The sequence below is a fragment of the Pseudophryne corroboree genome, assembly GCF_028390025.1.
Source record: "Pseudophryne corroboree isolate aPseCor3 chromosome 3 unlocalized genomic scaffold, aPseCor3.hap2 SUPER_3_unloc_8, whole genome shotgun sequence".
In the NCBI taxonomy this organism is placed as follows: domain Eukaryota; kingdom Metazoa; phylum Chordata; class Amphibia; order Anura; family Myobatrachidae; genus Pseudophryne; species Pseudophryne corroboree.
The window spans coordinates 149054-176868 of record NW_026967574.1 but is presented as its reverse complement, the minus strand read 5'-3'; the positions used below and the strand labels follow the sequence as shown (position 1 = coordinate 176868).

At 46.7% G+C, this 27815-nt stretch overlaps 1 protein-coding gene across 1 annotated transcript; it reads right to left on the bottom strand.

Annotated features, from left to right (window-relative positions):
• Positions 1-27104, bottom strand: LOC134984764 (gastrula zinc finger protein XlCGF17.1-like). The gene is made up of 2 exons (XM_063950253.1): positions 26939-27104; positions 1-1722 (listed from the first exon to the last, which is right to left on the bottom strand). Exons 1-2 carry the CDS (start codon positions 27030-27032, stop codon positions 647-649), a joined length of 1170 nt encoding a protein of 389 aa, XP_063806323.1. The 5' UTR covers positions 27033-27104; the 3' UTR covers positions 1-646.
• Positions 27105-27815: the final 711 nt, after the last annotated feature.

Below are 27815 nucleotides of genomic sequence, written 5' to 3'. Positions count from 1 at the left end.
TAGAACAGAATAAAGACCTCAGCATGTGGGATGTATATTTAGGAAGTGAAGGAACATTAATGAAATATGTGAGTAACAGTCATCAGTCTGTTTGTGGTCACCAGGGTGGAGGTCTCTTGGACTGTGCGAGGCAGCAGGTTCCATGGTCAGGGCTGCATAGCTAACAGATCAACCACAAATTAATTACGGCAGATTCTTGGTACTGCTGGTAACAGTCTGAGGGGGAGAGGTAAAGAATTCCAGAGAAAGGGAGCAGCACGTGAAAAATCTTGGATAGGCATGGGAGGAAGTAATCGGAAGACAGGAGAGTCGGCAGCATTAGCATATGGACCTGTTTCACTAGGACTGAGTCACGGCCTACTGGCATCACCCACACCTGGAGCTCAGCTAGACATTTAGTATTGGTATTGTTTTCAGTACCCGGAGCAAAGACAGGTTATCTGCATAGTAGAGGTAAAGGAGGACATGACGTCTTATTATTTCACCCAGTAGCAGCATGTATATTGTAAAAAAAAACCCACAGGACATAGGATAAAACCTGAAGGAACAATGCAGGGAAATGGTGAAGATGAGTATACTCCAGAAGATTAAAATGGTTCCCCACCTGTGTAATGTCTACTGTGTCCAACAAGAGCTGATTTATTAATCACTCAGAGCATGCAAATGGCTTCACACCTCTGTGAGTTCTCTCATGTTGAACAAGATGTGATTTCCGTGTAAAACATTTCCCACACTCAGAACATGGAAATGGCTTCTCACTTGTGTGAATTCTCTCATGTCTAACAAGAGTTGATTTCTGTGTAAAACATTCTTCACACTCAGAACATGAAAATGGCTTCTCTCCGGTGTGACTTCTCTCATGTCTAACAAGAGTTGGTTTAAGTGCAAAACGTTTCCCACACTCAGAACATGAAAATGGCTTCTCTCCGGTGTGACTTCTCTCATGTATAATAAGATATGACTTGTGTGAAAAATCTTTTCCACACTCAGAACAAGAAAATGGCTTCTCTCCGGTGTGACTTCTTTCATGTTGAACAAGATTCGATTTCTGTGTAAAACATTTCCCACACTCAGAACATGTAAATGGCTTCTCTCCGGTGTGACTTCTCTCATGTCTAACAAGAGTTGATTTAAGTGCAAAACGTTTCCCACACTCAGAACATGTAAATGGCTTCTCTCCGGTGTGACTTCTCTCATGTTGAACAAGAGTTGATTTCTGTGAAAAACCTTTTCTACACTCAGAACATGTAAATGGCTTCTCTCCGGTGTGACTTCTCTCATGCATAACAAGATATGACTTGTGTGAAAAACGTTTTCCACACTCGGAACAAGAAAATGGCTTCTCTCCGGTGTGACTTCTCTCATGGTGAACAAGAAATAATTTCCGTGCAAAACATTTCCCACACTCAGAACATGGAAATTGCCTCTCGCCTGCCTTAACTGGCTGATGGGTAATACGCTTTGTGTTCTGTGTAAAACATCTGGCATCTATAGAACAGGGAAACACTGTATCTACTCTCAGAGCTGGAACAGATGCACCAATATCAGAGTGATCAGGAGAACATTTCCCAGGATCAGAGGGATCAGCTGATAGAGCTGGATGTACAATTGGGGTAATGAGATTAGTTCCTGGAGAATCCTGTCTACTGTCATCTTTTATTTCACAATCCTGGGATGATATTAGATGTCCTTCTGAGATATTCCTGCTTGTGTGTTCATCTGCTGGAAATAAAATACATTTTGGAAATGTGAATTTTCATAAAACAATGAAAATCTGGTAAAGATCATGATCAAAACTGGAAAATTACTATAAAATGAGTAGACAAGACCCAGGGTGTTACATGGAACAATATATAATTCTATAACAGACATTGTATCCAGTACTGTATTTCTAATATTGCTTTTATGTTTATCTTGAAAATAATACTAGGAAGCTTGGACAGGAGTGTTACTAACACTGAGCGAACATGTGGGATTACTAGAGGTGACATGGGCTGTGCAGTAATATAACATCGCCTGTGCATACATTTAGGTAACACTGAGATCATGTGGGATTACTAGAGGTGACCTGGGCTGTGCAGTAATATAACATCGCCTGTGCATACATTTAGGTAACACTGAGAGATCATGTGGGATTACTAGAGGTGATATGGGCTGTGCAGTAATATAACATCGCCTGTGCATACATTTAGGTAACACAGAGAGATCATGTGGGATTACTAGAGGTGACATGGGCTGTGCAGTAATATAACATCGCCTGTGCATACATTTCGGTAACACTGAGATCATGTGGGATTACTAGTGGTGACATGGGCTGTGCAGTAATATAACATCGCCTGTGCATACATTTAGGTAACACTGAGAGATCATGTGGGATTACTAGAGGTGACATGGGCTGTGTAGTAATATAACATCGCCTGTGCATACATTTAGGTAACACTGAGATCATGTGGGATTAGTAGAGGTGACATGGGCAGTGCAGTAATATAACATCGCCTTTGCATACATTTAGGTAACACTGAGAGACCATGTGGGATTACTAGAGGTGACATGGGCTGTGCAGTAATATAACATCGCCTGTGCATACATTTAGGTAACACTGAGATCATGTGGGATTACTAGAGGTGACATGGGCTGTGCAGTAATATAACATCGCCTGTGCATACATATAGGTAACACTGAGAGATCATGTGGGATTACTAGAGGTGACATGGGCTGTGCAGTAATATAACATCGCCTGTGCATACATTTAGGTAACACTGAGATCATGTGGTATTACTAGAGGTGACATAGGCTGCGCAGTAATATAACATCGCCTGTGCATACATTTAGGTAACACAGAGATCATGTGGGATTACTAGAGGTGACATGGGCTGTGCAGTAATATAACATCGCCTGTGCATACATTTAGATAACACAGAGATCATGTGGGATTACTAGAGGTGACATAGGCTGTGCAGTAATATAACATCGCCTGTGCATACATTTAGGTAACACTGAGATCATGTGGTATTACTAGAGGTGACATGGGCTGTGCAGTAATATAACATCGCCTGTGCATACATTTAGGTAACACTGAGATCATGTGGGATTACTAGAGGTGACATGGGCTGTGCAGTAATATAACATCACCTGTGCATACATGTAGGTAACACTGAGATCATGTGGGATTACTAGAGGTGACATGGGCTGGGCAGTAATATAACATCGCCTGAGCATACATTTAGGTAACACTGAGATCATGTGGGATTACTAGAGGTGACATGGGCTGTGCAGTAGTATAACATCGCCTGAGCATACATTTAGGTAACACTGAGATCATGTGGGATTACTAGAGGTGACATGGGCTGTGCAGTAGTAGAACATCACCTGTGCATACATTTAGGTAACACTGAGAGATCATGTGGCATTACTAGAGGTGACATGGGCTGTGCAGTAATATAACATCGCCTGTGCATACATGTAGGTAACACTGAGATCATGTGGGATTACTAGAGGTGACATGTGCTGTGCAGTAATATAACATCGCCTGTGCATACATGTAGGTAACACTGAGATCATGTGGGATTACTAGAGGTGACATGGGCTGTGCAGTAATATAACATCGCCTGTGCATACATGTAGGTAACACTGAGATCATGTGGGATTACTAGAGGTGACATGGGCTGTGCAGTATTATAACATCGCCTGTGCATACATTTAGGTAACACTGAGAGATCATGTGGGATTACTAGAGGTGACATGGGCTGTGCAGTAATATAACATCGCCTGTGCATACATTTAGGTAACACTGAGAGATCATGTGGGATTACTAGAGGTGACATGTGCTGTGCAGTAATATAACATCGCCTGTGCATACATTTAGGTAACACAGAGAAACATGTGAGATTACTAGAGGTGACATGGGCTGTTTAGTAATATAACATCACCTGTGCATACATTTAGGTAACACTGAGAGATCATGTGGGATTACTAGAGGTGACATGGGCTGTGCAGTAATATAGACATCGCCTGTGCATACATTTAGGTAACACTGAGAGATCATGTGGGATTACTAGAGGTGACATGGGCTGTGCAGTAATATAACATCGCCTGTGCATACATTTAGGTAACACTGAGAGAACATGTGGGATTACTAGAGATGACATGGGCTGTGCAGTAATATAACATCGCCTGTGCATACATTTAGGTAACACTGAGATCATGTGGGATTACTAGAGGTGACATGGGCTGTGCAGTAATATAACATCGCCTGTGCATACATTTAGGCAACACTGAGAGATCATGTGGGATTACTAGAGGTGACATGGGCTGTGCAGTAATATAACATCGCCTGTGCATACATTTAGATAACACTGAGAGTTTATGTGGGATTACTAGAGGTGACATGGACTGTGCAGTAATATAACATCGCCTGTGCATACATTTAGGTAACACTGAGAGACCATGTGGGATTACTAGAGGTGACATGGGCTGTGCAGTAATATAACATCGCCTGTGCATACATTTAGGTAACACAGAGAGATCATGTGGGATTACTAGAGGTGACATGGGCTGTGCAGTAATATAACATCGCCTGTGCATACATTTAGGTAACACTGAGATCATGTGGGATTACTAGAGGTGACATGGGCTGTGCAGTAATATAACATCGCCTGTGCATACAATTAGGTAACACAGAGAACATGTGGGATTACTAGAGGTGACATGGGCTGTGCAGTAATATAACATCGCCTGTGCATACATTTAGGTAACACAGAGATCATGTGGGATTACTAGAGGTGACATGGGCTGTGCAGTAATATAACATCGCCTGTGCATACATTTAGGTAACACTGAGAGATCATGTGGGATTACTAGAGGTGACATGGGCTGTGCAGTAATATAACATCACCTGTGCATACATTTAGGTAACACTGAGAGATCATGTGGGATTACTAGAGGTGACATGGGCTGTGCAGTAATATAACATCACCTGTGCATACATTTAGGTAACACTGAGAGATCATGTGGGATTACTAGAGGTGACATGGGCTGTGCAGTAATATAACATCGCCTGTGCATACATTTAGGTAACACTGAGATCATGTGGGATTACTAGAGGTGACATGGGCTGTGCAGTAATATAACATCGCCTGTGCATACAATTAGGTAACACAGAGAAAATGTGGGATTACTAGAGGTGACATGGGCTGTGCAGTAATATAACATCGCCTGTGCATACATTTAGGTAACACAGAGATCATGTGGGATTACTAGAGGTGACATGTGCTGTGCAGTAATATAACATTGAGTGTGCATACATTTAGGTAACACTGAGAGATCATGTGGGATTACTAGAGGTGACATGGGCTGTGTAGTAATATAACATCGCCTGTGTATACATGTAGGTAACACTGAGATCATGTGGGATTACTAGAGGCGACATGGGCTGTGCAGTAATATAACATCGCCTGTGCATACATTTAGGTAACACTGAGAGATCATGTGGGATTACTAGAGATGACATGGCCTGTGCAGTAATATAACATCGCCTGTGCATACATTTAGGTAACACTGAGATCATGTGGGATTACTAGAGGTGACATGGGCTGTGCAGTAATATAACATCGCCTGTGCATACATTTAGGTAACACTGAGATCATGTGGGATTACTAGAGGTGACATGGGCTGTGCAGTAATATAACATCGCCTGTGCATACATTTAGGTAACACTGAGAGATCATGTGGGATTACTAGAGATGACATGGGCTGTGCAGTAATATAACATCGCTTGTGCATACATTTAGGTAACACTGAGAGATCATGTGGGATTACTAGAGGTGACATGAGCTGTGCAGTAATATAACATTGCCTGTGCATACATGTAGGTAACACTGAGAGATCATGTGGGATTACTAGAGATGAAATGGGCTGTGCAGTAATATAACATTACCTGTGCATACATTTAGTTAACACTGAGAGATCATGTAGGATTACTAGAGGTGACATGAGCTGTGCAGTAATATAACATTGCCTGTGCATACATGTAGGTAACACTGAGAGATCATGTGGGATTACTAGAGATGACATGGGCTGTGCAGTAATATAACATCGCCTGTGCATACATTTAGGTAACACTGAGAGATCATGTGGGATTACTAGAGATGACATGGGCTGTGCAGTAATATAACATCGCTTGTGCATACAATTAGGTAACAGCGAGAGAACAGAAAGGAAATATTACCTGTTATCCCTGTTACTGGAAATACTCCATGTGGCAGTCGCCATTGGTTACAGCAGGCCTTACAGTCACGTGTCGTGACTGTGTGCATTCTGTTTGCTATGAGTAAATTGTGCACGGTATTGTGATTGATAGCCTAGCCGTGACCCTGAGGTGAATTATTATTGATCCTCCCCAAAAACTGTACATGTCTTGAACATCTGTTACATTGTGCATCTGGAAAGTATTCACAGCGCTCCACTTTTTCCACATTTTGTTATGTTACAGCCTTATTCTAAAATGGATTACATTCATTTTTTCCCTCAAAATTCTACACACAATACCCCATAATGACAACGTGAAAAATTTATTTTTGGAGATTTTTACTAATTAAAAATAAAAAACTAAGAAATCACATGTACTTAAGTATTCACAGCCTTTGCAATGAAGAACAAAATTGAGCTCAGGTGCATTCTGTTCCACTGGTCATCCTTGAGATGTTCCTACAGCATAATTGGAGTCCACCTGTGGTAAATTCAGTTGATTGGACATACTTTGGAAAGGCACACACCTGTCTATATAAGGTCCTACACTTGACGGTGCATGTCTGAGCACAAACCAAGCATGAAGTCAAAGGAATTGTCTGTAGACCTCCGAGACAGGATTGTCTCGAGGCACAAATCTGGGGAAGGGTACAGAAAAATATCTGCTGCTTTGAAGGTCCCAACGAGTACAGTGGCCTCCATCATCCGTAAATGGAAGAGAGTCGAAACCACCAGGACTCTTCCTAGAGCTGACTGGCCATTTAATCTGAGCGATCGGGGGAGAAGGGCCCTAGGTCAGGGAGGTGACCAAGAACCTGATGGTCACTCTGTCAGAGCTACAGCATTCCTCTGTGGAGAGAACCTTCCAGAAGGACAACCATCTCTGCAGCAATCCACCAATCAGGCCTGTTTGGTAGAGTGGCAAGATGGAAGCCACTCCTTAGTAAAAAGCACATGGCAGCCCACCTGGAGTTTGCCAAAATGCACCTGAAGGACTCTCAGACCATGAGAAACAAAATTCTCTGGTCTGATGAGACAAAGTTTGAACTCTTTGGTGTAAATGCCAGGCATCATGTTTGGAGGAAACCAGGCACGGCTCATCACCAGGCCAATACGGGCCCTCATTCCGAGTTGATCGCTCGCTAGCAACTTTTTGCAGCGCTGCGATCATAAAGTCGCCGCCTATGGGGGGAGTGTAGAGCGGCATTAAAAACTTTTTTGCAGTTTCTGAGTAGCTCTGGACATACTCAGCCCTTGCGATCACTTCAGTCTTTTTGGTCCTGGAACTGACGTTAGACACCCGCCCTGCAAACACTTGGACACGCCAGCATTTTCCCAAACACTCCCAGAAAACGGTCAGTTGACACTCATAAACGCCCTCTTTCGGTCACTCACCTTACGATCGGCTGTGCGAATGGATTCTTCGTTAAATCCATCGCCCAGAACCGATCCTCTTTGTACCCGCACGATGCGCCTGCGCATTGCGGCGCATGCGCAGTTTTGCAGAGTTTTAACCTGATCGTAGCACAGCATAAAGTTGCTAGCGAGCGATCAACTCAGAATGAGGACAACCATCCCTACAGTGAAGCGTGGTGGTGGCAGCATCATGCTGTGGGGATGTTTTTCAGCGGCAGGAACTGAGAGACTAGTCAGGATAGAGGGAAAGATGAATGCTGCAATGTACAGAGACATCCTGGATGAAAACCTGCTCCAGAGCGCACTTGACCTCAGACTGGGGCGACGGTTCATCTTTCAGCAGGACAATGACCCTGAACACACAGCCAAGAAATCATAGTAGTGGCTTCAAGACAACTTTGTGAATGTCCTTGAGTGGCCCAGCCAGAGCACAGACTTGAATCCGATTGAACATCTCTGGAGAGATCTGAAAATTGCTGTGCACCGACGCTTCCCATCCAACCTGATGGAGCTTGAGAGGTGCTGCAAAGAGGAATGGGCGAAACTACCCAAAGGTAAGTGTGCCAAAATTGTAGCATCATATTCAAAAAGACTTGAGGCTGTAATTGCTGCCAAAGGTGCATCAACAAAGTATTTCGCAACGGCTCTGAATACTTATGTACATGTGATTTCTAATGGGCCCTACACACTGGGCGAGGCCGCCAAAGTGCACGACGGGGGGAGTGAAGTTTCTTCACTACCCCCATCAACCGGCCCCATAGCACTGCATGCTAATATGGACGAAATTGTCCATACTGGCATGCATGAATGAGCCGGCATCAACGGGGCCATGCATCGTTCATCGTTGGTGCATGCACACTGAAAGATATGAATGAGATCATTCATATCTTTCAGTGTTATTGCCCAGTGTGTGGGACCTATTTGTTTTTTATTTTTAATACATTTTCAATACCCCATTGTCATTATGGGGTATTGTGTGTAGAAGTTTGAGGGACAAAATTAATTCATTCCATTTTGGAATAAGGCTATAACAAAACAAAATGTGGAAAAAGTGAAGCGCTGTGAATACTTTCCAGATGCACTTATTTTGCTGATTTTCAAACTGTATCATATGTATTATAGAAGTCACTGGGCAGGGTGTTACTGGAGCCCTTTGAAAGATGGATTTCCTGAGTCAGCATTTGCTTACACTGAAGGGGGCCGTGCTATGGCCTAGGTAGAGACACACTGACCAGTAAGGTGTTAGCCCACGGCCATAAATGTGTGTCTGTTCAGTTATGGTTATGTTCTGGTTATTGTCCCCTGAGGAAGAACCTCGTCTACATGTATAAACAGACTGAAAAGTCATTAAATAACCCCTGCTCACTTTACCAAGAAGTCCTTCAGGGATTTCCACACAAGCAAGCTTTGGGTGAGGACAAAAGGGATTCCTTTCTTTTTTCAAAGTGGCAAGGGTGGGGCCACTGAGTAAGGGTGGCATGTAGCACTATAAACCCCAGCAACTGAAACTGCTCAGGTTTCATTCTGGAAGAGACTAGCTTTGGGCTAAGAGAATGGGACCAGCTTCTGCTTCCTGGGGTCTCTCTCTCCCAGATCACCTAAGCCTCTTCGTAAGGTAACTTAGGGTTCTGAAACTTTATCTTTTTACTTTCTGAAATCGTAATCTGTGTGTATTTTTCACTATAATCTATTATACTCTGTAACTAACTGTAAGCTCGGAAGTATTCTTATTCTTAAAATTAAAACCTAATTTCTCGTTCTGATCTCTGTGTTCTTATGCCTGCGCCTTGCGAGGCCCACGCTACTGATTTTTAAAGTGTATTCTGGTAAAGCGGAACCAAAGAGCCGTAGTGGGCATGGCATTGCCCAGTAAAACTCTTGGTGGTGGCGAAAACCATGTTGGAAGTAACCTGTAAGTCACTGGTGGCGATTCTCAGATTGATGTATCTGGAGAATCGGACGGCGAGTTGTGACAAATTGTTGGCAGCTGTTGGATTTATAATTGCTTTTCTAAGAACTTAAGTGAATGTGGGGATAAATCCTTGAGAGGAATACCCAATTCACCAGAAATCAGAACACAGAGCTTTACAATACTTTTTAAAAAAAGTCACACAGTCAAAGCGATTCCCCCCCTCACCCCTTCTTTTGTTTTTCTTTTTCTATCTTTTTTATTTGGCAATAAGGTCCAGAATGACTACTGAGTACCAGCAGAGGAAAAGGGATGACCTGGTGGCACTATGCGTGCAGAGGAACATCGCCTGGTCTGGCCAAGGAGCAACTGATCCGGGCACTCCGGAATTCCATTCATCCTCTAGCTGCTGAGGAAAGCCAGACAACGGGCAACCTTGCTACTGGGGCTCAGCCTGTACTGGACAAAACAACAGATGCCCGGCAGGGGATGGACGACTCTGCTGGGTACAGTGAGGGTTACCTTCAAACTGCTATCAGGCATATGAAGGACATGGACCCAGCCACCACTATGCCGCCGGTGCAGCACTGCCAAGCAACTGCTGACAGGGAAGTTGCAAATGCCGAGCATAGGGCCGAACGAGAAGCTGCCGAGCGCCAGGCCGAACACAAGTACCACTTGGAACTGGCCAGAAAGCAGTCCATGATCCTGGTAGGAAAAATCATGACCAATTCCCTGTGTTGGAGAAAGACGGCGACCTTGATGCGTTTCTGAGAGGATTTGAAAGGTCGTGCCGACAATTTGCGCTGGATCCCAGTGAATGGGCCAGCTATTTAATACCAGGACTGAGAGGGAAAGCGTTGGAGGCATTTGCCGACCTTCCCCAAGAGCTGGGTGGCAATCACTGAACCAGTAAGAAAGCACTGCTAAAGTAATTTAACCTCACCCCAGAAACTTACCGACCGAAATTCAGTCGCCTACAACGCAGTGTCTGATTTGTATTCTGGAGTTGTGGCTAAACAGACAACCATGTTCCATCAGTAGGCTGAGGAGGTGAAGGCAACAAAATATGTCATACTCAAGAACTTAATTATCCAGGAGCAGCTTCTCTCACTGTGCCCAGCAGATGTGAAAGATAAGGTTGTGGACCGTGACCCTGAAACATCTGATGAGACTGCCAGCCTGGCTCCTGCCGCAAATAAATCATTTGGGGTGTGGTTTTGGCTTCTAAAAGCTACTGATCTTGGAGTCTCAACTCCTACCAATGTGCTGAGGATTGTGCCTGGGAGCATTGTGGCTACTGGATTACAAGCTTCTCTATGGATTTGCAGTGGCTCTTTCAAACTCCTGTGTACAATTACATTGCATCCAGACAAGACAGTGTGGTAGAGTGCTGGGAAGTCTGACGGTAAACTGGTGATTATTGGGACCAGTTGTTCTGGGGTTAATTTCAAATGTGTTTATCTTATAGCTGATTTAGAGAGCTTGTAGTAAGTAAATCTCTAAGAAATAACAGAAGTTTTGGTAGACTTACCGTTAACTCTGTTTCTCTGAAGTCCACAGTATCCACAGGATTACATTGGGTTGTAGGTGGCATCAGAGGATCGGGCACCAAACTGTTAAAGCTTTTGGGGCTCCCAGAATGCATTTGTCCAGCCTCCCTAAAACCAGCCTCCTGAACCAGGGAATTCAGTTTGTCATAAAGGCCAGGCAGGAGCAGGAGCAGAGCGAGTAGGAAGACATATTCAGGCAAGAAGAACATACACTTCCATACCAGAAGGAAGGAGTCAGTAAGTGTAGAGATTCTCAAATCAGGTGCGTCAGGGTGGGTTCCCTGGGGATACTGTGGACTTCAGAGAAACAGTTCTCAATGGTAAGTCTACCATAACTCCTGTTTTCTCCTTCAGGGTCCACAGTAGTATCCACAGAATTACATTGAGATGTCCCAAAGCAGCAATTAGGGGAGGGGACACTCCTGATTGGACAGGAGACTCCTACGCCCAAACGCATGTCTAACAAATGTATTTATGGATGACTATGTAGCTGCCTTACAGAGTTGCTCAGCAGAGGCACCACAGTGGGCTGCTCATGAAGGACCTACTGAACAGGTAGAATGGGCAGTGACATTATCCGGGATAGGGAGATCGGCTTGAGAGTATGCTTCTGAGATAGTCATCTAAAGCCATCTAGCCAATGTTTGCTTATTGGCAGGCCATCCTCTCTTGTGAAATCCGTATTGAACAAAGAGAGAGCCTGTTCCTCTGATGGCACTGGTACGATCCACGTAGATCCTTAGTGCACGGACTACATCCAACTATGCATCTCCCACAGAGAGATCCGGTGATTGAAAGGCCGGAACTACTACTTCTTCATTAAGATGGAACTTAGGAAGATATCCAGACTTGGTTCGGAGAACCGCTCTGTCTGGATGGAATACAAGAAATGGGGGACGACACGACAATCCCCCTAAATCTGATACTCTTCAAGCTGAAGCAATTGCCAGTAGAAAGAGAGCTTTAACTGTTAACCATCTGAGATCCACACAATGCAGTGGTTCAAATGGAGCAACTTGAAGCACCCTGAGAACCAATCCTAGGTCCCAAGGAGCGGTTTGTGGTACAAATGGAGGCTGAATGTGAAGCATTCCTTGGAAAAAGGTGCAAACATCTTGTAGATTTGCAATTTTCCTTTGGAACCAAATAGTTAATGCTGATACTTGTACTTTCATGGAAGCTATGCAGAGACCTCGTTCCATTCCAGCTTGAAGGAACGCTAGAATTCTTGAAACTCTTAAAGATCTTGGATCATATTTTCTGGTAGCACACTACTGAAAATATGCATTCCATATCCGGTAATAGATGCGAGCTGAGGATGGCTTCCTTGCTTTAAGCATTGTTTGAATTACTGCTTGTGAAAATCCCTTTGCTTTTAATATGGATGTTTCAAGTGCCACGCCGTCAAAGACAGACGATCCAGGTGTTTTTAGAGACAGGGACCCTGAATCGGTAGATCTGGTTATTGAGGCAGTAGGAACGGAGCGTCCGCGGACAGCCTCTGCAGATCCATGTTCCAATTTTGTCTTGGCCACGCTGGAGCTATAAATATCACGGCGCCCTCTTCCTATTTGAATTTTGGAATTACACTGGGTAACAGGGAGATTGGTGGGAAGACATATGCCAGCTGAAATTTCCATCTCACTGACAGGGCATCCACGAGATTGCTTCGGGATCCTTTGTTCTTGATCCGTATGCTGGTACCTTGTTGTTCTGACGTGACGCCATAAGGTCCACTTCCAGCAGACCCCATTTATTTACCAGAATCTGAAAAACATCTGGGTGCAAGGCCCTTACTCCTGCATGAATGTCGTGCCGATTGAGAAAGTCCGCTTCCCAATTTAGGACTCTGGGTATGAATACTGTGGACATGGCTGGATGATGAAACTCTGCCAACCTTAATGTGCGGCATACCTCCCTCATTGCCATCCAACTGTGAGTGCCTCCTTGATGATTGAGGTACGCTACTGCAGTGGCGTTGTCCGACTGAATCTGAATCAGTTTGCCGTGAAGCACCTCTTTTGCCTGGGTGAGTGCCATATAGATGGCCCGAAGTGTTAGGACTGTTAGGCGCCGGGGTCCGCGCGGCCGTGCGGCCCGGCGCCTAGCAACCAGAGACGCCGGGCGCACGGAGCCGCTCAGATCCTAACAACAGGAACGCCACAGTCAGACTGCATTCCCTGTTGCTGGGTCTTAATTAATCAGTGCCTGTGTGTTCTGGCCATGCAGCATGCAGCTGCACGGCATCATCATGTAATTACCCTGTCTGGATCAGGATTGGAGGGCTCTCAAATATAAGCACTCCCAGGACTTCTCACAGACGCCGGTGATAGCTTCCTGTTTGCCTGTGTCTGCTGCAGAGAAAGTTCCCAGTCCCGGTCTATCCGTTTGTTCCTGTTATCAGTGATCCTGTACTCGGAAGTTACCATCTATTCCTGGAGTCTGACCGAGAACCTTTAACATCTGGTGGTGTTCGTGAGTCGCGGCGCAGCCGTGTGTTGCGGCTTGTCCGCTATAATTTATTATTTTGTTTATATTGTGTTCTGGAGCTTTGCGGAGGATTCCGCTTCCACAAGATCCACTCTGGTGTCCAGCGGTGCCGGATAGGAGTGTCGGATCAGTGGATCTTTGGTTGTCCTTTTCCCTGGCGGCTAGTCCGCACATACCTTTTGATTTAGTTAAGTTAGCTTGTAACCCCTGGCTTGGTTACTTAGTCAGAGGGCCTCTTGTTATCACCCTGTCTCGGACTTCCCCTTGTCTCCCATTAAGACCTGCGGGGGCATCGGGGTTGGGCAGACATAATCCGCCCTTCGAACGCGGCTGCCATGGGCTCAAGCAACCATAGTCTCGCAGGGGATTTCTGATAACACGGGCGAGACAACGGAGTTAGGGCGCCAGGGGTTACTAGGCTCTCCAGCTCCCACAACCTGTATATGGTTCCTGTACTCAGATCCCTGCCATAAGATCTTCTCCAGTCTGGAGTACAGGAATCGTAACAAGGACATTGATTGGCAGACAACTTTCCTCCTTGGTCCAACGCCCCTGGAAAGAGTATTGCCCTGTTACGGCTCCCCAGCCTTGGAGACTGGCGTCAGTTGTCAGAAGCACCCAGTCTGAGATCCAAAAGGGTCAACCTGTGTCAAGATGAGACGTCTGTAGCCACCAGGCATGTCTGAGTGCCTGATCATAGCTGTACTGCTACGATCAACTCGGAATGACCCCCATTGCTGCATGGATGGATACTCTCCGATTGTGTAGCAATCCGTGAATTCTCTTCTATATCATGGATCTTTTGTCCTGAGGTAGAAAGATTCTATGAAAACTGGTATCCAACACAGCCCCTAGGTGCGTCATCCACTGGGATGGAACTAGGGAGTACTTTGTCCAATTTATGGAGCCAACCGTGATCCTGTAAGCAGGCTGTTGTCACTTGTAGATGCCAGTGGAGAGATTCCTGGGATTGTGCCAGGATTAGATTCCCTGACGACGTAGGTGAGCTGCCATCACCACCATAATTTTGGTAAATACGCTTGGAGCTGTGGCAAGCCCAAAGGGTAGTGCCTAAAACTGAAAATGTTGTTGGAGCATTGCGAACCTGAGATAGCACTGATGAGAGAGTGCTATTGGTACATGTAGGTAAGCATCTTGAATGTCCAGGGACACCATGAAGTCCCCCCGGCTCCATTGCCAGGATAATGGTGCGTAATGTTTCCACATGGAATCGAGGCACCCAAATATATTTGTTCAGAGCTTTGAGATTGAGAATGGGCCAGTGAGACCCATTTGGCTTCTGAACTAAAAACAGAGTAGAATAGAAACCATGTCCTCGTTGTGCTGAGGGAACTGGTACTATCACTCCTGATTGTAGCAACTTCTGAACTGCATCTTGTAAAGCCCTGGCCTTTGTTGCCACTAGCGGCGGGCTGGTACTAAAGAACTGTTGAGGGGGACGTTTCTTGAAGGAGAAAGCGTACACGTGAGACACCGCTTCTTGAACCCAGGGATCTGTGGTGGACTGCTTCCAGACTTGTGCAAATTGAAGTAGGCCTCCCACCCTGGGATCCCCCAGTGGATGCCCATGCCATCAGGCAGAAGACTGGCTAACCAAGCCTGTTTGGACATGGACTTAACTCAAAGGACGCATGCGTTCACAAGGATTACACATCTGCTAATTAGCAGAATTTGCAATCCTTACTGGATCGGGCCCATAAGCCTTTCCTTCTGCTTCACCTTGTGGCTGAAAAGTCAGAAATAGCAGGTTTTGATGTAGATATCGATGGAAATGCAGCTTTTTTAGCGTTTGCTTCAGACATTAGAATATTGTCCAACTTTGTTCCAAACAGAATATTTCCGACAAAAAGTAGGGACTCCAATAAAGATTCCGTATCAGCCTTCCACGAACAAAGGCCCTCATTCCGAGTTGATCGCTAGCTACTTTTTGCAGCACAGCGATCAGATAGTCGCCTCCTATAGGGGAGTGTATTTTCGCTTTGCAAGTGCGCGAACGCTTGTGCAGCCGAGCGGGACAAAAAAGTTTTGTGCAGTTTCTGAGTAGCTCTGGACTTACTCAGCCACTGCGATCACTTCAGTATTCTTGGTCCCGGAATTGACGTCAGACACCCGCCCTGCAAACGCTTGGACCACTCCCAGAGAAGAGTCAGTTGACACCCACAAACGCCTTCTTCCTGCCAATCTCCTTGCGATCGGCTGTGCGAATGGATTCTTCCTTAAATCCATCGCCCAGCAACGATTTGCTTTGTACCCGTACGACGCGCCTGCACATTGCGGTGCATACGAATGTGCAGTATTGACTTTATCGCTACGCTGCGAAAAACAGCAGCGAGCAACTCAGAATGACCCCCATAGTCACACTGCTCTACGAGCTGCTACTGAGGAAGCTGAAGCCTGAGAAGGTAATATACCCATATCTAGGGCTGTATGGGATAATTGTTCTCTTGTTCCATGCATAGAGATATCACTTTCCAAGGCTTATGCCCAGCCTGTGACAGCTTTTGCCAGCCATGCTGCGGCCATAGTTGGTCTTGTATTTGCCCGTTAGGGAATATACAGCCTTATGATAACTATACATTTTTCTGTCTGTTGCATCATGTAATGATGATGAAGGCAGAGGTAATGTAGATTTTCGCACTAATCGAATAAGGAGATTTATGGTAGACTTACCATTGTTAAATCTCTATCTGCAAGGTAGATTGGTTCCACAGGGAAACATCAGGGTGTAGAGATGGATTTGATCCAGGCACCAACACGCTAAAGCTTCAGACTGTCCCAGGATGCATTGGGGCCTCCTCAATAACCCCGCCTCCAGGCACTGAGAGCTCAGTTTCGTTAACCAGTCCAATGCAGGAGCAGGTAAAAGAGAAGGCAGGTGTTAGTCACATAAAACCATGTTCTCACGCCAGAAGAAGGGACCAGCGGCTAATGCCATACAAACCCATAGAAGCTAGGTGCGTCAGGCTGGGCGCCCTGTGGAACCCAGTGTACCTCGCAGAAAGAGATTTAACAATGGTTAGTCTACCATAAATCTCCTTTTCTGCAGCGAGGTACATTGGTTTCCACAGAGAAACATTGGGGATGTCCTAAAGCAGTTCCTCAAGGGAGGGGATGCGCCATACCGGGAATGAGAACCCGGCGTCCAAAGGAAGCATCCTGGGGGGCGGAAGTATCGAACCTAATGAATATGTTCACCGAGGACCACGTAGCCGCCTTGCACAATTGTTCAGCAGACGGTCCAACAGACAGAGTAGAATGGGCATTAATAGCAGCAGGAGCTGGGAGTCCAGCCTGCGCATAGGCTTGTGCAATCACCATTCTAATCCATCTGGCCAAGGTTGGTTATTCGCAGGATAGCCACGTTTGTGAAAACCAAAAAGTACAAAAAGGGCATCTGACCTCCTTATAGAGGCAGTCCTTTCCACATAGATACGGAGAGCCTTAACCACATCCAATTACCGCTCTTTGGAGGACATATCAGAAGAGATGAAGGCCAGAACCACAATCTCTTGGTTAAGGTGAAAAGATGACATCACCTTAGGTAAATAACCAGGGAGAGTTCCAATAACTGCCTGGTCATGGTGAAATATCAGAAAGGGTGGACGACAGGACAAAGTGCCTAACTCTGACACCCTCCTAGCAGAGGCAATAGCCAGTAAGACCAGGACCTTGGCCGTGAGTCATTTAAGGTCCACTGTCTCAAGAGGTTCAAATGGAGACTCTTGCAGGGAGCAACAGGAGGGACATAGCGAGACTGAATCCATAAAACACTCTAAGTGAAAGTATGAATGTCCGGAATAGACGCAATTTTTCTCTGAAACCATACCAACAAGGCAGATATGCAGCATGAACCTTGAGGGAGGCCAGATGAAGGCCAATGTCTAGGCCTCGTTGCAGAAAAGCCAGAATTCTGGAAGTTCTGAATCTGTATGCATCATAATTCCGATCAGCACACCAGGTGAAGTAAGAATTTCAGACTCTGTAATAAATCTGCACAGATGCCGGTTTGCGGGCCTTCAACATAGTTTTGATAACCACCTCGATGAATCCTTTGGCCCTCAGGAGTGATGCTTCAAGAGCGACGCTATCAAAGCCAGTCTGGGCAGGTCTGGGTAGATTCAAGAGCCCTGAACGAGGAAGTCTGGGCGTTGAGGAAGTAGAAGAGGACGCTCTATCGAGAGACCCTGCAGGTCTGAGAACCAATGCCGTCTGGGCCATGTTGGAATGACTACAAGTAGTATTCATCCTTCTTGTTTGAACTTCCATAGTAGCTTGGGCAGGAGACACTGGGGGGGAACATGTTTGGCAGCCGAAAGTTCCATGGAATTGCTAGTACGTCCACGAAAGCTGCTTGAGGATCCCTGGTTCTTGATCCGAAGTTTGGAACTTTGTGATTGTGTCGAGACGCCATCAGGTCTACATCTGGTAGGCCCCACTTGTCCACAAGGAGTTGAAAGACTTCTGGATGAAGACTCCACTGTCAGGGGTGCACGTCCTGGCGACTGAGATAATACGTTTCCCAGTTTAGGACTCCCGGAATGAACACTGCCGATATTGCTGGCAGATGGCGTTCCGCCCAACGAAGGATTTTTGTCACTTCCATCATTGCCATGCGGCTTTGAGCGCCGCCTTGATGGTTTAGGTATGCCACCGTGGTGGCGTTGTCTGACCGTACTTGAACAGGCCTGTACTGTAACTGAAGCAGGGCGCGAGACAAAGCATAGAACACTGCCGCCCGCAATTCCAGAATGTTTATCAGGAGGAGTGATTCCTCCACGGTCCACCGACCCTGAAAAGAGTTTTGCTCCAACACCGCGCCCCAAGCCTTCAGACTGGCATCCATAGTCACCAGTTGGGGATCCAGGAGGGACGGCCCCTGCTGAACTGCTGGTCCTGGAGATGTGAGACCTGATCCGATGAGGTAGGCCATCCCACTTGGAAAGGATTAACCTCTGCAGAGGGCTTGAATGAAATTGAGCGTACTCTACCATGTCAAAAGCCGACACCATTAGGCCTAGTACTTGCATCGCCGAGTGCATCAACATTCTTGGCCGAGAAAGGAAGCATCTGATCCTGTCCTGAAGCTTCAGGACCTTCTCTGGAGACAGAAACAGCCGCTGACTGTGCGTGTCCAGCCCCCCCAGGTTCACCATGCTCTGAGCTGGAACCAGCAAGGATATCTTCCAATTGATGAGCCACCCATGGGCTTGTAGAAAGCTTACCGTCAGTTACAGATAACTGAGGAGGACATCGTGGGAGTCTGCCAGAATCAGCAAGTCATCCAGATACGGCAGGATCCTGACTTCCTGGCGACGGAGATGAGCCGTCATCACGGCCATAGTCTTGGTGAAGATCCGAGGGGCCATAGCCAGTCCAAATGGCAGATCCTGGAACTGATAGTGGAGGTTGCCAATAGCAAACCGCAGATATTGCTGATGCGATATGGTAATAGGTATATGCCTATAAGCATCTTGTATATCCAGGAATACCATATAAACTCCGGGTTCCATGGCCAGTACAATTGAGTGCAGTGTCTCCATATGGAACTTGGACACACTCACAAATTTGTTCAGCAACCCGAGGTTGAGTATAGGTCAGAAAATAGGAGTTTTGATACCTACCGGTAAATCCTTTTCTGTGAGTCCGTAGAGGATGCTGGGGACACCAAAAGAAGCATGGGGTATAGACGGGATCCGCAGGAGACATGGGCACTTTAAGACTTTCAAAGGGGCGTGACCTGGCTCCTCCCTCTATATCCCTCCCCAGACTCAGTTTGGAACTGTGCTCACAGAGACGGACATTTCGAGGAAAGGAATTAACAATCAAGGTGAGCATAATACCAGCTCACGCCATAAACATGCCGTATAACATGGCATTCAACTGAACACATGCCAACTGACATGAACAAAATTCAGCAACAAGCTGAAGAACTGTAACACAACCTGTGTGTAACCACAACCAAACCGCAGATACAGTACGCACTGGGACGGGCGCCCAGCATCTTCTACGGCAGGCATGTCCAAACTGCGGCCCTCCAGCTGTTGTGAAACTACATATCCCAGCATGCCCTGACAGAGCTTTAACATTCTCTGACAACAAAACTGTGTCAGGGCATGCTGGGATATGTAGTTTCACAACAGCTGGAGGGCCGCAGTTTGGACATGCCTGCTCTACGAACTCATAGAAAAGGATTTACCGGTAGGTATCAAAATCCTAATTTTCTATTTCGTCCTAGAGGATGTTGGGGACACCAAAAGAACCATGGGGATTATACCAAAGCTCTATAGCGGGCGGGCGAGTGCGGATGACTCTGCAGCACCGATTGATCAAACTTAAGGTCAGCATCGGCCAAGGTATCAAACTTGTAAAACTTAGCAAACGTGTTTGACCCCGACCATGTAGCAGCTCTGCAAAGTTGCAATGCCGAGACACCCCGGGAAGCCGCCCAAGACGAGCCCAGCGTCCTAGTGGAATGGGCCTTCACCGATTTCGGTAACGGCAAACCTGCCGTGGAATGAGTCTGCTGAATTGTCTGACATATCCAGCGGGCAATGGTCTGCTTGGAAGCAGGACACCCAATCTTATTGGGAGCATACAGGACAAACAGAGACTCTGCTTTCCTAATCTGAGCCGTTCTGGCGACATAAATCTTCAAAGCTCTGACCACATCTAGAGACTTTGACTCAGCCAAAGAGCCAGTAGCCACTGGCACCACAATAGGTTGGTTGATATGAAAAGAGGAAACCACCTTTGGCAGAAATTGTTGGCGAGTCCTCAACTCTGCTCTATCTTTATGGAAGATCAAATAAGGGCTCTTCTGAGACAAGGTCGCCAACTCTGACACCCGCCTTGCGGATGCCACTGCCAACAAAATGACAACTTTCCAAGTGAGGCATTTCAACTCCACTTTACGTAAAGGTTCAAACCAATGTGACTGAAGGAACGTTAAGATCCCAAGGTGCCACAGGCGGCACAAAAGGAGGTTGGATGTGTAACACCCCTTTTACAAAGGTCTGCACCTCAGGAAGTGAGGCCAATTGTTTCTGAAAGAAAATTGACAAAGCAGAAATCGGCATTTTTATGGAGCCTAATTTAAGGCCCGCATCCACTCCATTTTGTAGTAAATGGAGAAAACGTCCAAGGTCAAATTTCTCCACCAGAGCTTTCTTGGACTCGCACCCAGAAATATATTTCCTCCAAATACGGGGATAGTGCTTCCTAGCAAGAATAAGGGTATGGATGACTTCACTGGGAATACCCTTTCGGGCTAAAATCTGGCGTTCAACCGCCATGCTGTTAAACGTAGCCGCTGTAAGTCGTGATAGACGAGCGGCCCCTGCCGTAGCAGGTCCTCGCGAAGAGGAAGAGGCCAGGGATCTGCGACTAGTAATGCCTGAAGATCCGGGTACCAAATTCTCCTTGGCCAGTCTGGAACTACAAGGAGTGCTGGAATCTTTGTTCTTCTCAAAATCCTCAGAACCTTTGGTATGAAAGGTAGCGGAGGGAATATGTACACCGACTGAAACACCCATGGCGTCGCCAGTGCATCCACTGCCGCAGCCTGATGGTCCCTGGACCTGGAACAATACTTCAGATGTTTCTTGTTGAGGCGAGACGCCATCATGTTTATATGGGGAACCACCAAAGACTTGTCACCAGTGTAAAGACCTCTTGATGGAGGCTCCACTCTCCTGTATGGAGATCGTGTCTGCTGAGGAAGTCCGATTCCCAGTTGTCCACTCCTGGAATGAATATCGCTGACAGAGCGCTTGCATGTTTCTCCGCCCAGCGGAGAATCTTCGTGGCTTCTGCCATTGCTGCTCTGTTTCTTGTACCGGCTTGACGGTTTATGTATGCCACTGCCGTGATATTTTTCGATTGGATCAGAACTGTCAGATTTCAAAGATGTTCGACTTGTAGAAGGCCGTTGTAAATGGCCCTCAACTCCAGAACGTTTATGTGAAGATGAGTTTCTTGACCTGACCATTTTCCTTGGAAGTTTTCCCCCTGTGTGACTGCCCCCCAACCTCGGAGACTTGCATCCGTGGTCACTAGGATCCAGTCCTGGGTCCCGAACCTGCGTCCCGCTAAGAGGTGAGAGCTGTGGAGCCACCACAGGAGTGAGATTCTGGTGTTGGGAGATAGAACTATTCTCCGGTGCATATGAAGGTGGGATCCGGACCACTTGTCCAATAGGTCCCACTGAAACACTCTGGCATGGAACCTCCCAAATTGGAGGGCCTCGTATGCCGCCACCATTTCCCCCAGCAATTGAATGCATTGATGAATGGAGACTGTTGCTGGTTTCAGTATGAGTTTTACCAAACTCTGAATTTCCAGAGCCTTCTCCATAGTAAGGAACACTCTCTGCTGGACTGTGTCCAGTATCATACCCAAAAACGCCAACCGCGTTGTCGGGATTAACTGTGATTTTGGCAAGTTTAGGAGCCAACCATGATGTTGAAGAATTGACAGGGACAGTACAATGTCCTGTATCAACTTGTCCCTGGATCTCGCTTTTATCAGGAGATCGCCCAAGTACAGAATAATTGTGACTCCTTGTTTGAGGAGGAGAACCATCATTTCCACCATCACTTTGGTGAAAATCCTCGGAGCCGTGGATAGGCCAAACGGCAACGTCTGAAATTAGTAATGGGAATCCTGGGTCGCAAATCTCAGGTAACTTTGATGAGGGGGATAGATGGGGACATGGACGTATGCATCCTTTATGTCCAATGAGACCATAAATTCCCCTTCCTCCAGACTGGAGATCGCCGCTCTGAGAGACTCCATCTTGAATTTGAATTTCTGCTTGGTTTTACCGAGCCATCCAGCATCTGCACCACAAACAGGCTTGAATAAAAGCCCTCCCATTGATGTGCCAGGGGAACCGGGACCACAACCTGATTTTGACACAAATTTTGTATTGCTCCGCAGACTAGAGCCCTGTCTGGAAGCGAAGCTGGTAAGGCTGATTTGAAAAAACAGCGAGGGAGAACGTCTTGAAACTCCAGTTTGTACCCTTGGGACACAATTTGCAAAACCCAAGGGTCTAGGCCCGAGCGAACCCAGACCTGACTGAAGAGCTTGAGACGTGCCGCCACCGGAGCGGTCTCCTGTAGGGAAAGCCCAGCGTCATGTGGTGTATTTGGCAGAAGCCGGGGAGGACATCTGCTCCTGGGAACCCGAGGAGGTGGGTGCTCTCTTGCCTCTACCCCTACCTCTGGTAGCAAGGAAGGAATTACCTCAACCTCTCCTATATTTGTTGGGCCGAACGGATGCATTTGCTAATGGTGTGGCTTCTTTTGTTGCGCAGGAACATAAGGTAAAAAGGACGACTTACCCGCGGTAGCCGTTGACACCAAATCAGTAACTCCGTCACCAAATAGTACACCACCTTTATATGGAAGAGACTCCATATTTCTCTTGGAATCAGCATCAGCATTCCACTGGGGAGTTCAAAGCGCTCGCCTAGCCGCAACTGACATAGCATTTGCTTTAGCACACAGAAGAATCTCTCGCAGCCTCTTTCAAGTACGCTGCTGCGTCTCTAATATAACCAAGCGTCACTAGGATGCTATCCCTATCGAGATCATCCAAATCAGAAAACAAACTGTCTGCCCACTACTCAATAGCGCTACTGACCCACGCTGACGCAATGATAGGTCTGAGCTGCGTACCCGTGGTTGTATAAATAGCTTTCAAGGTAGCCTCCTGCTTCCGATCAGCCGGTTCCTTAAGGGCTGTCGACTGAGATGACAGGAGAGCTACCTGTTTAGATAAGCGCGATAGGGCTTTGTCTACCGTGGGGGCTGTCTCCCACTTTTCCCTATCAGCAGAGGGAAAGGTGTACGCCACCGTGATCCATTTAGGAATTTGAAATTTCTTATCAGGGCTGTCCCAGATCTTATCAAAGAGAGCGTTCAGTTCAAAGGAAGGAGGAAATGTAACCGACCGCTTCTTTTACTTATATAAAAGGACCCTGATTTCAGGAGTAATGGGCTCCTCTGTGATATGTAAACTGTCCTTAACTGCTACCATCATATACTGAATACTCTTCGCTAATTTTGGATCTAATCTGGAATCAGCATAGTCGACATCAGAGTCCGTGTCAACTAACTGGTCAATACTACGTTTGTGTGACCCTGAGGGGTCCTGGACCTGCAATAAAGCGTCCTCCATAGATCTCTTCCACACCTGGATTTGTCATTCAGACCGATCAAACTTCTGACTCAGAAGAGTGACATTTGCATTCAAAGTAGTCAACCAATCAGCGGTGCCGACAGGGCCACCCCCAAAATACTTGGTGTCCCCTATACATTATCCCACTGAGAGGAAAAGTCGGCCTCAGACATGTCGAGCATACAGGGGACAGCACCCAAATAAAGCCTGTCAGGGAACACAGAGGGAAATAGCCAGCTCACACCCCAGCGCCAAAACACAGGTCTGAAAACACCCTGAAGTGCCCCAGAGTTGCAGCGCTTAATATACAGTGATCGCGCTGAGCCCAACAAAAAGTGGGTCCCAGGGACCCCTCACTTTTAAAAATTGGGGTCCTACCTGTCCTTTTCCGGGTCCCATCGGAATCAAGCTTCTTATTAATGATTCAAATATAAAACCAGAGTTTTGGACACTACAAAAGTGTTGCAACGGGGTAGGGGGTGACCATGCTGCTGGACTGTTTAGCAAACAGGACACTGCACCAGATCTGTAACTAGACATTTTGGTGCCCTCTGGCAGAAAGTGAATTGGTGCTCCACCACCTACATGAAAAACAGTGGAAATTGCGCAGCGAAATTTAGGGGCGTTGGTTCGTGGGGAAGGGGCGTGGTCACATACTAGTGCCAATTCACATTACACCACAGTAATGCCGCTTATACATACTGCACCATATAGAACCTCCTATACACACTGCGCCAGGTAGAACCTCCTATACACACTGCGCCAGGTAGAACCTCCTATACACACTGCGCCAGGTAGAACCACTTATACACACTGCGCCAGGTAGAACCTCCTATACACACTGCACCATACAGAACCTCCTATACACACTGCGCCAGATAGAGCACGGTATACACTTTGGACAAGGTAGAGCACTTATACACACAGGAATATGCTAATAAGAGATTAAACAAAAAAAAAAGTTTTCCTTTATTTCTAGCCCATTCACTTGACCCCACTACAGAAGACATAATTCCAGTTGATAATGGAGTTCTACGGCTTATATTGGGAGAAGACTGGCATGTACCCATTATTAGGCAACCAATGACTTAAACCTAAAAGTTCCAGAGGATGACACTTTTTGTATCATCGCTGAGGCCGGCACATCATGCTGGGACTTATGGTCCCATGGCACGTTGTGATGGGACTTATGGTCCAATCACCCCTGCTGGCACATCATGCTGGGACTTTTGGTCCCCTCACACCCCCTAGCACTTATGGCACCACATATCTTAAATGCTGTCCCTCCCAGGAGTCTAACAGAAGATTCTTAGCAGACAGGCAGGCGCGTCCCCTCATTGAGCAGAGGGCTCAGGGTCACTCACTCCGGCCCAGATGAGCTGCTGCATAGAGACACAATCATCCAGTACATAGCAGGTGCCCCCGGTGATCAGGTAGTCCACCATCATGCACCGTTTTCCATATGGATTCAATACACACACAAATACCATATAACTGAGCATCTCTTGATTCCATGCTCACACCATATAAGTGAGCATTTCTGGAACACACGCGCACACACACTCTTTCTCACACTCTATTTCTGGATTGCATACATACACGGGAGAGCTGTGACACGACTGGGCTCCTTCCTGTCCCGGCGGTTGCTAGGCTGCTGTCATGGCAACGCGCCAGAAGATGTGCCCGGGGAGCCGGGGGTTAACTCAGTTTGTTATGACCAGCGCGGTCCCTACGTAAGGATAGGCGGCTGGCGCCACAGCCCCCAAGTGATTCCGGGTCCGGTGCAGAGCGGAGAGGAGGGTGAGGGAAGGGAGGGAGATCACATGCTCCATGGTCTCCTCCCCTTCCTCTGCAATTGGAGAGCAGAACTGATTGACGGCACAGGACAGCGCTGCTCATTGGTCAGAGCGCGTCCTGAGGGACCCAGCGGTTTTTAATTTTTGAGTCCCCACCTGCAATAATGGGGTAAAATACGCGTCATAGCGCGTATTTGCGAACACTGATATATACTATAAAATATGCCCCCCGCCCCCTTTTTTTAGTCCCCCTGGCACTTGCTGTGCAGAGAAAGGACCAGCGTGTCTGTGGCTTGATGAGGAAGGAAATGGCGCAGAGTATAGTGAGCAGTGAGGATGAAGCCGCGCCCCTGCAATGACGCGCTTCGGTCCCGCTTTTTTAAATTAATTATTTATACTGGCGGGGGTTAGGACAGTGCCTCTGGCCAGTTTATACTGAGGTAAATGCTGCCTCAGGGCGCCCCCCCCGCCAACTCCCCAAGCGCCCTGCACCCAGCGGTGGTGTCTGTGTGGGAGCATGGCGCGCACTGTGCTTTCCTTGCTGCGCGGTACCTCCAAATACCATCAAACTGAAGAGAAGTCTTCTTCTCCTACTCACGTGTCTTCTGACTTCTGGCTCTGAGAGGGGGTGACGGCAGGCTGTGGGAGCGAGCATTCGAGCGTACCCGGCATTCATCTCCCCTCAGGTGCGGAGGCATCCTGTCAGCAACAGCAGAGCCCTGGAACTCATCAGAAGTGGGTCATACTACTCTCCCCTCAGTCCCACGAAGCAGGGAGGCTGTTGCCAGCAGACCTCCCTGAAAATAAAAAAACCTAACATAAGTCTTTTCAGAGAAACTCAGTAGAGCTCCCCCGAGTGTTTCCTGTCTCGCTGGGCACATTTCTAAAACGGAGTCTGGGGAGGGATATAGAGGGAGGAGCCAGGTCACGCCCCTTTGAAGGTCTTAAAGTGCCCATGTCTCCTGCGGATCCCGTCTATACCCCATGGTGTCCCCATCATCCTCTAGGACGAAATAGAAAGACCCATTGGGTTTTGGAACAAGAAACAGGGCCAAGTAGTATCCTCTTCCTCTCTGGGACAGAGGAACCGGCACTACCACTCCTGTATACAGGAGGGAACTCACCACCATTTGTAGAACTTGCGCCTTCAACGGGTCCGAAGGGGGATAGGTGTATAATAGGAGTGATGGCTCCTGACTCCATACTGGGAAAATATATATTCCTCAGTTTATACTGACAGAGGAGGATGTAGGATAAGAGATTGCTGTAGTGACTGAGAAAGGAGAATATGTGACTATTTTCTATAGTAATTGTTTATTACTCACCTGTGCTGATATCTGTAGGGATCTCCTCCTCCTTACACTGCTGATCACCCCTCACATACGTCTCTTCTTCTCCCTCTATATCTTCTGCCTTCATATCAGTCACATACGTCTCTTCTTCTCCCTCTATATCTTCTGCCTTTATATCAGTCACATACGTCTCTTCTTCTCCCTCTATATCTTCTGCCTTTATATCAGTCACATACGTCTCTTCTTCTCCCTCTATATCTTCTGCCTTTATATCAGTCACATACGTCTCTTCTTCTCCCTCTGTATCTTCTGCCTTCATATCAGTCACATACGTCTCTTCTTCTCCCTCTATATCTTCTACCTTTATATCAGTCACATACGTCTCTTCTTCTCCCTCTATATCTTCTGCCTTCATATCAGTCACATACGTCTCTTCTTCTCCCCCTGTATCTTCTGCCTTTATATCAGTCACATACGTCTCTTCTTCTCCCTCTGTATCTTCTGCCTTTATATCAATGACATACGTCTCTTCTTCTCCCTCTATATCTTCTGCCTTTATATCAGTCACATACGTCTCTTCTTCTCCCTCTATATCTTCTGCCTTTATATCAGTCACAAACGTCTCTTCTTCTCCCTCTATATCTTCTGCCTTTATATCAGTCACATACGTCTCTTCTTCTCCCTCTATATCTTCTGCCTTTATATCAGTCACATACGTCTCTTCTTCTCCCTCTATATCTTCTGCCTTTATATCAGTCACATACGTCTCTTCTTCTCCCTCTATATCTTCTGCCTTTATATCAGTCACATACGTCTCTTCTTCTCCCTCTATATCTTCTGCCTTTATATCAGTCACATACGTCTCTTCTTCTCCCTCTATATCTTCTGCCTTTATATCAGTCACATACGT

Bases quoted from the DNA above. Each gene is read 5' to 3' on its own strand.
- LOC134984764 (XM_063950253.1), bottom strand. From the start codon at position 27,032: ATGAAGGCAGAAGATATAGAGGGAGAAGAAGAGACGTATGTGAGGGGT. The intron at 1,723-26,938 runs GTGAGTAATAAA...TTTTATTTCCAG, and splicing joins CCCTACAGATATCAGCACAG to CAGATGAACACACAAGCAGG.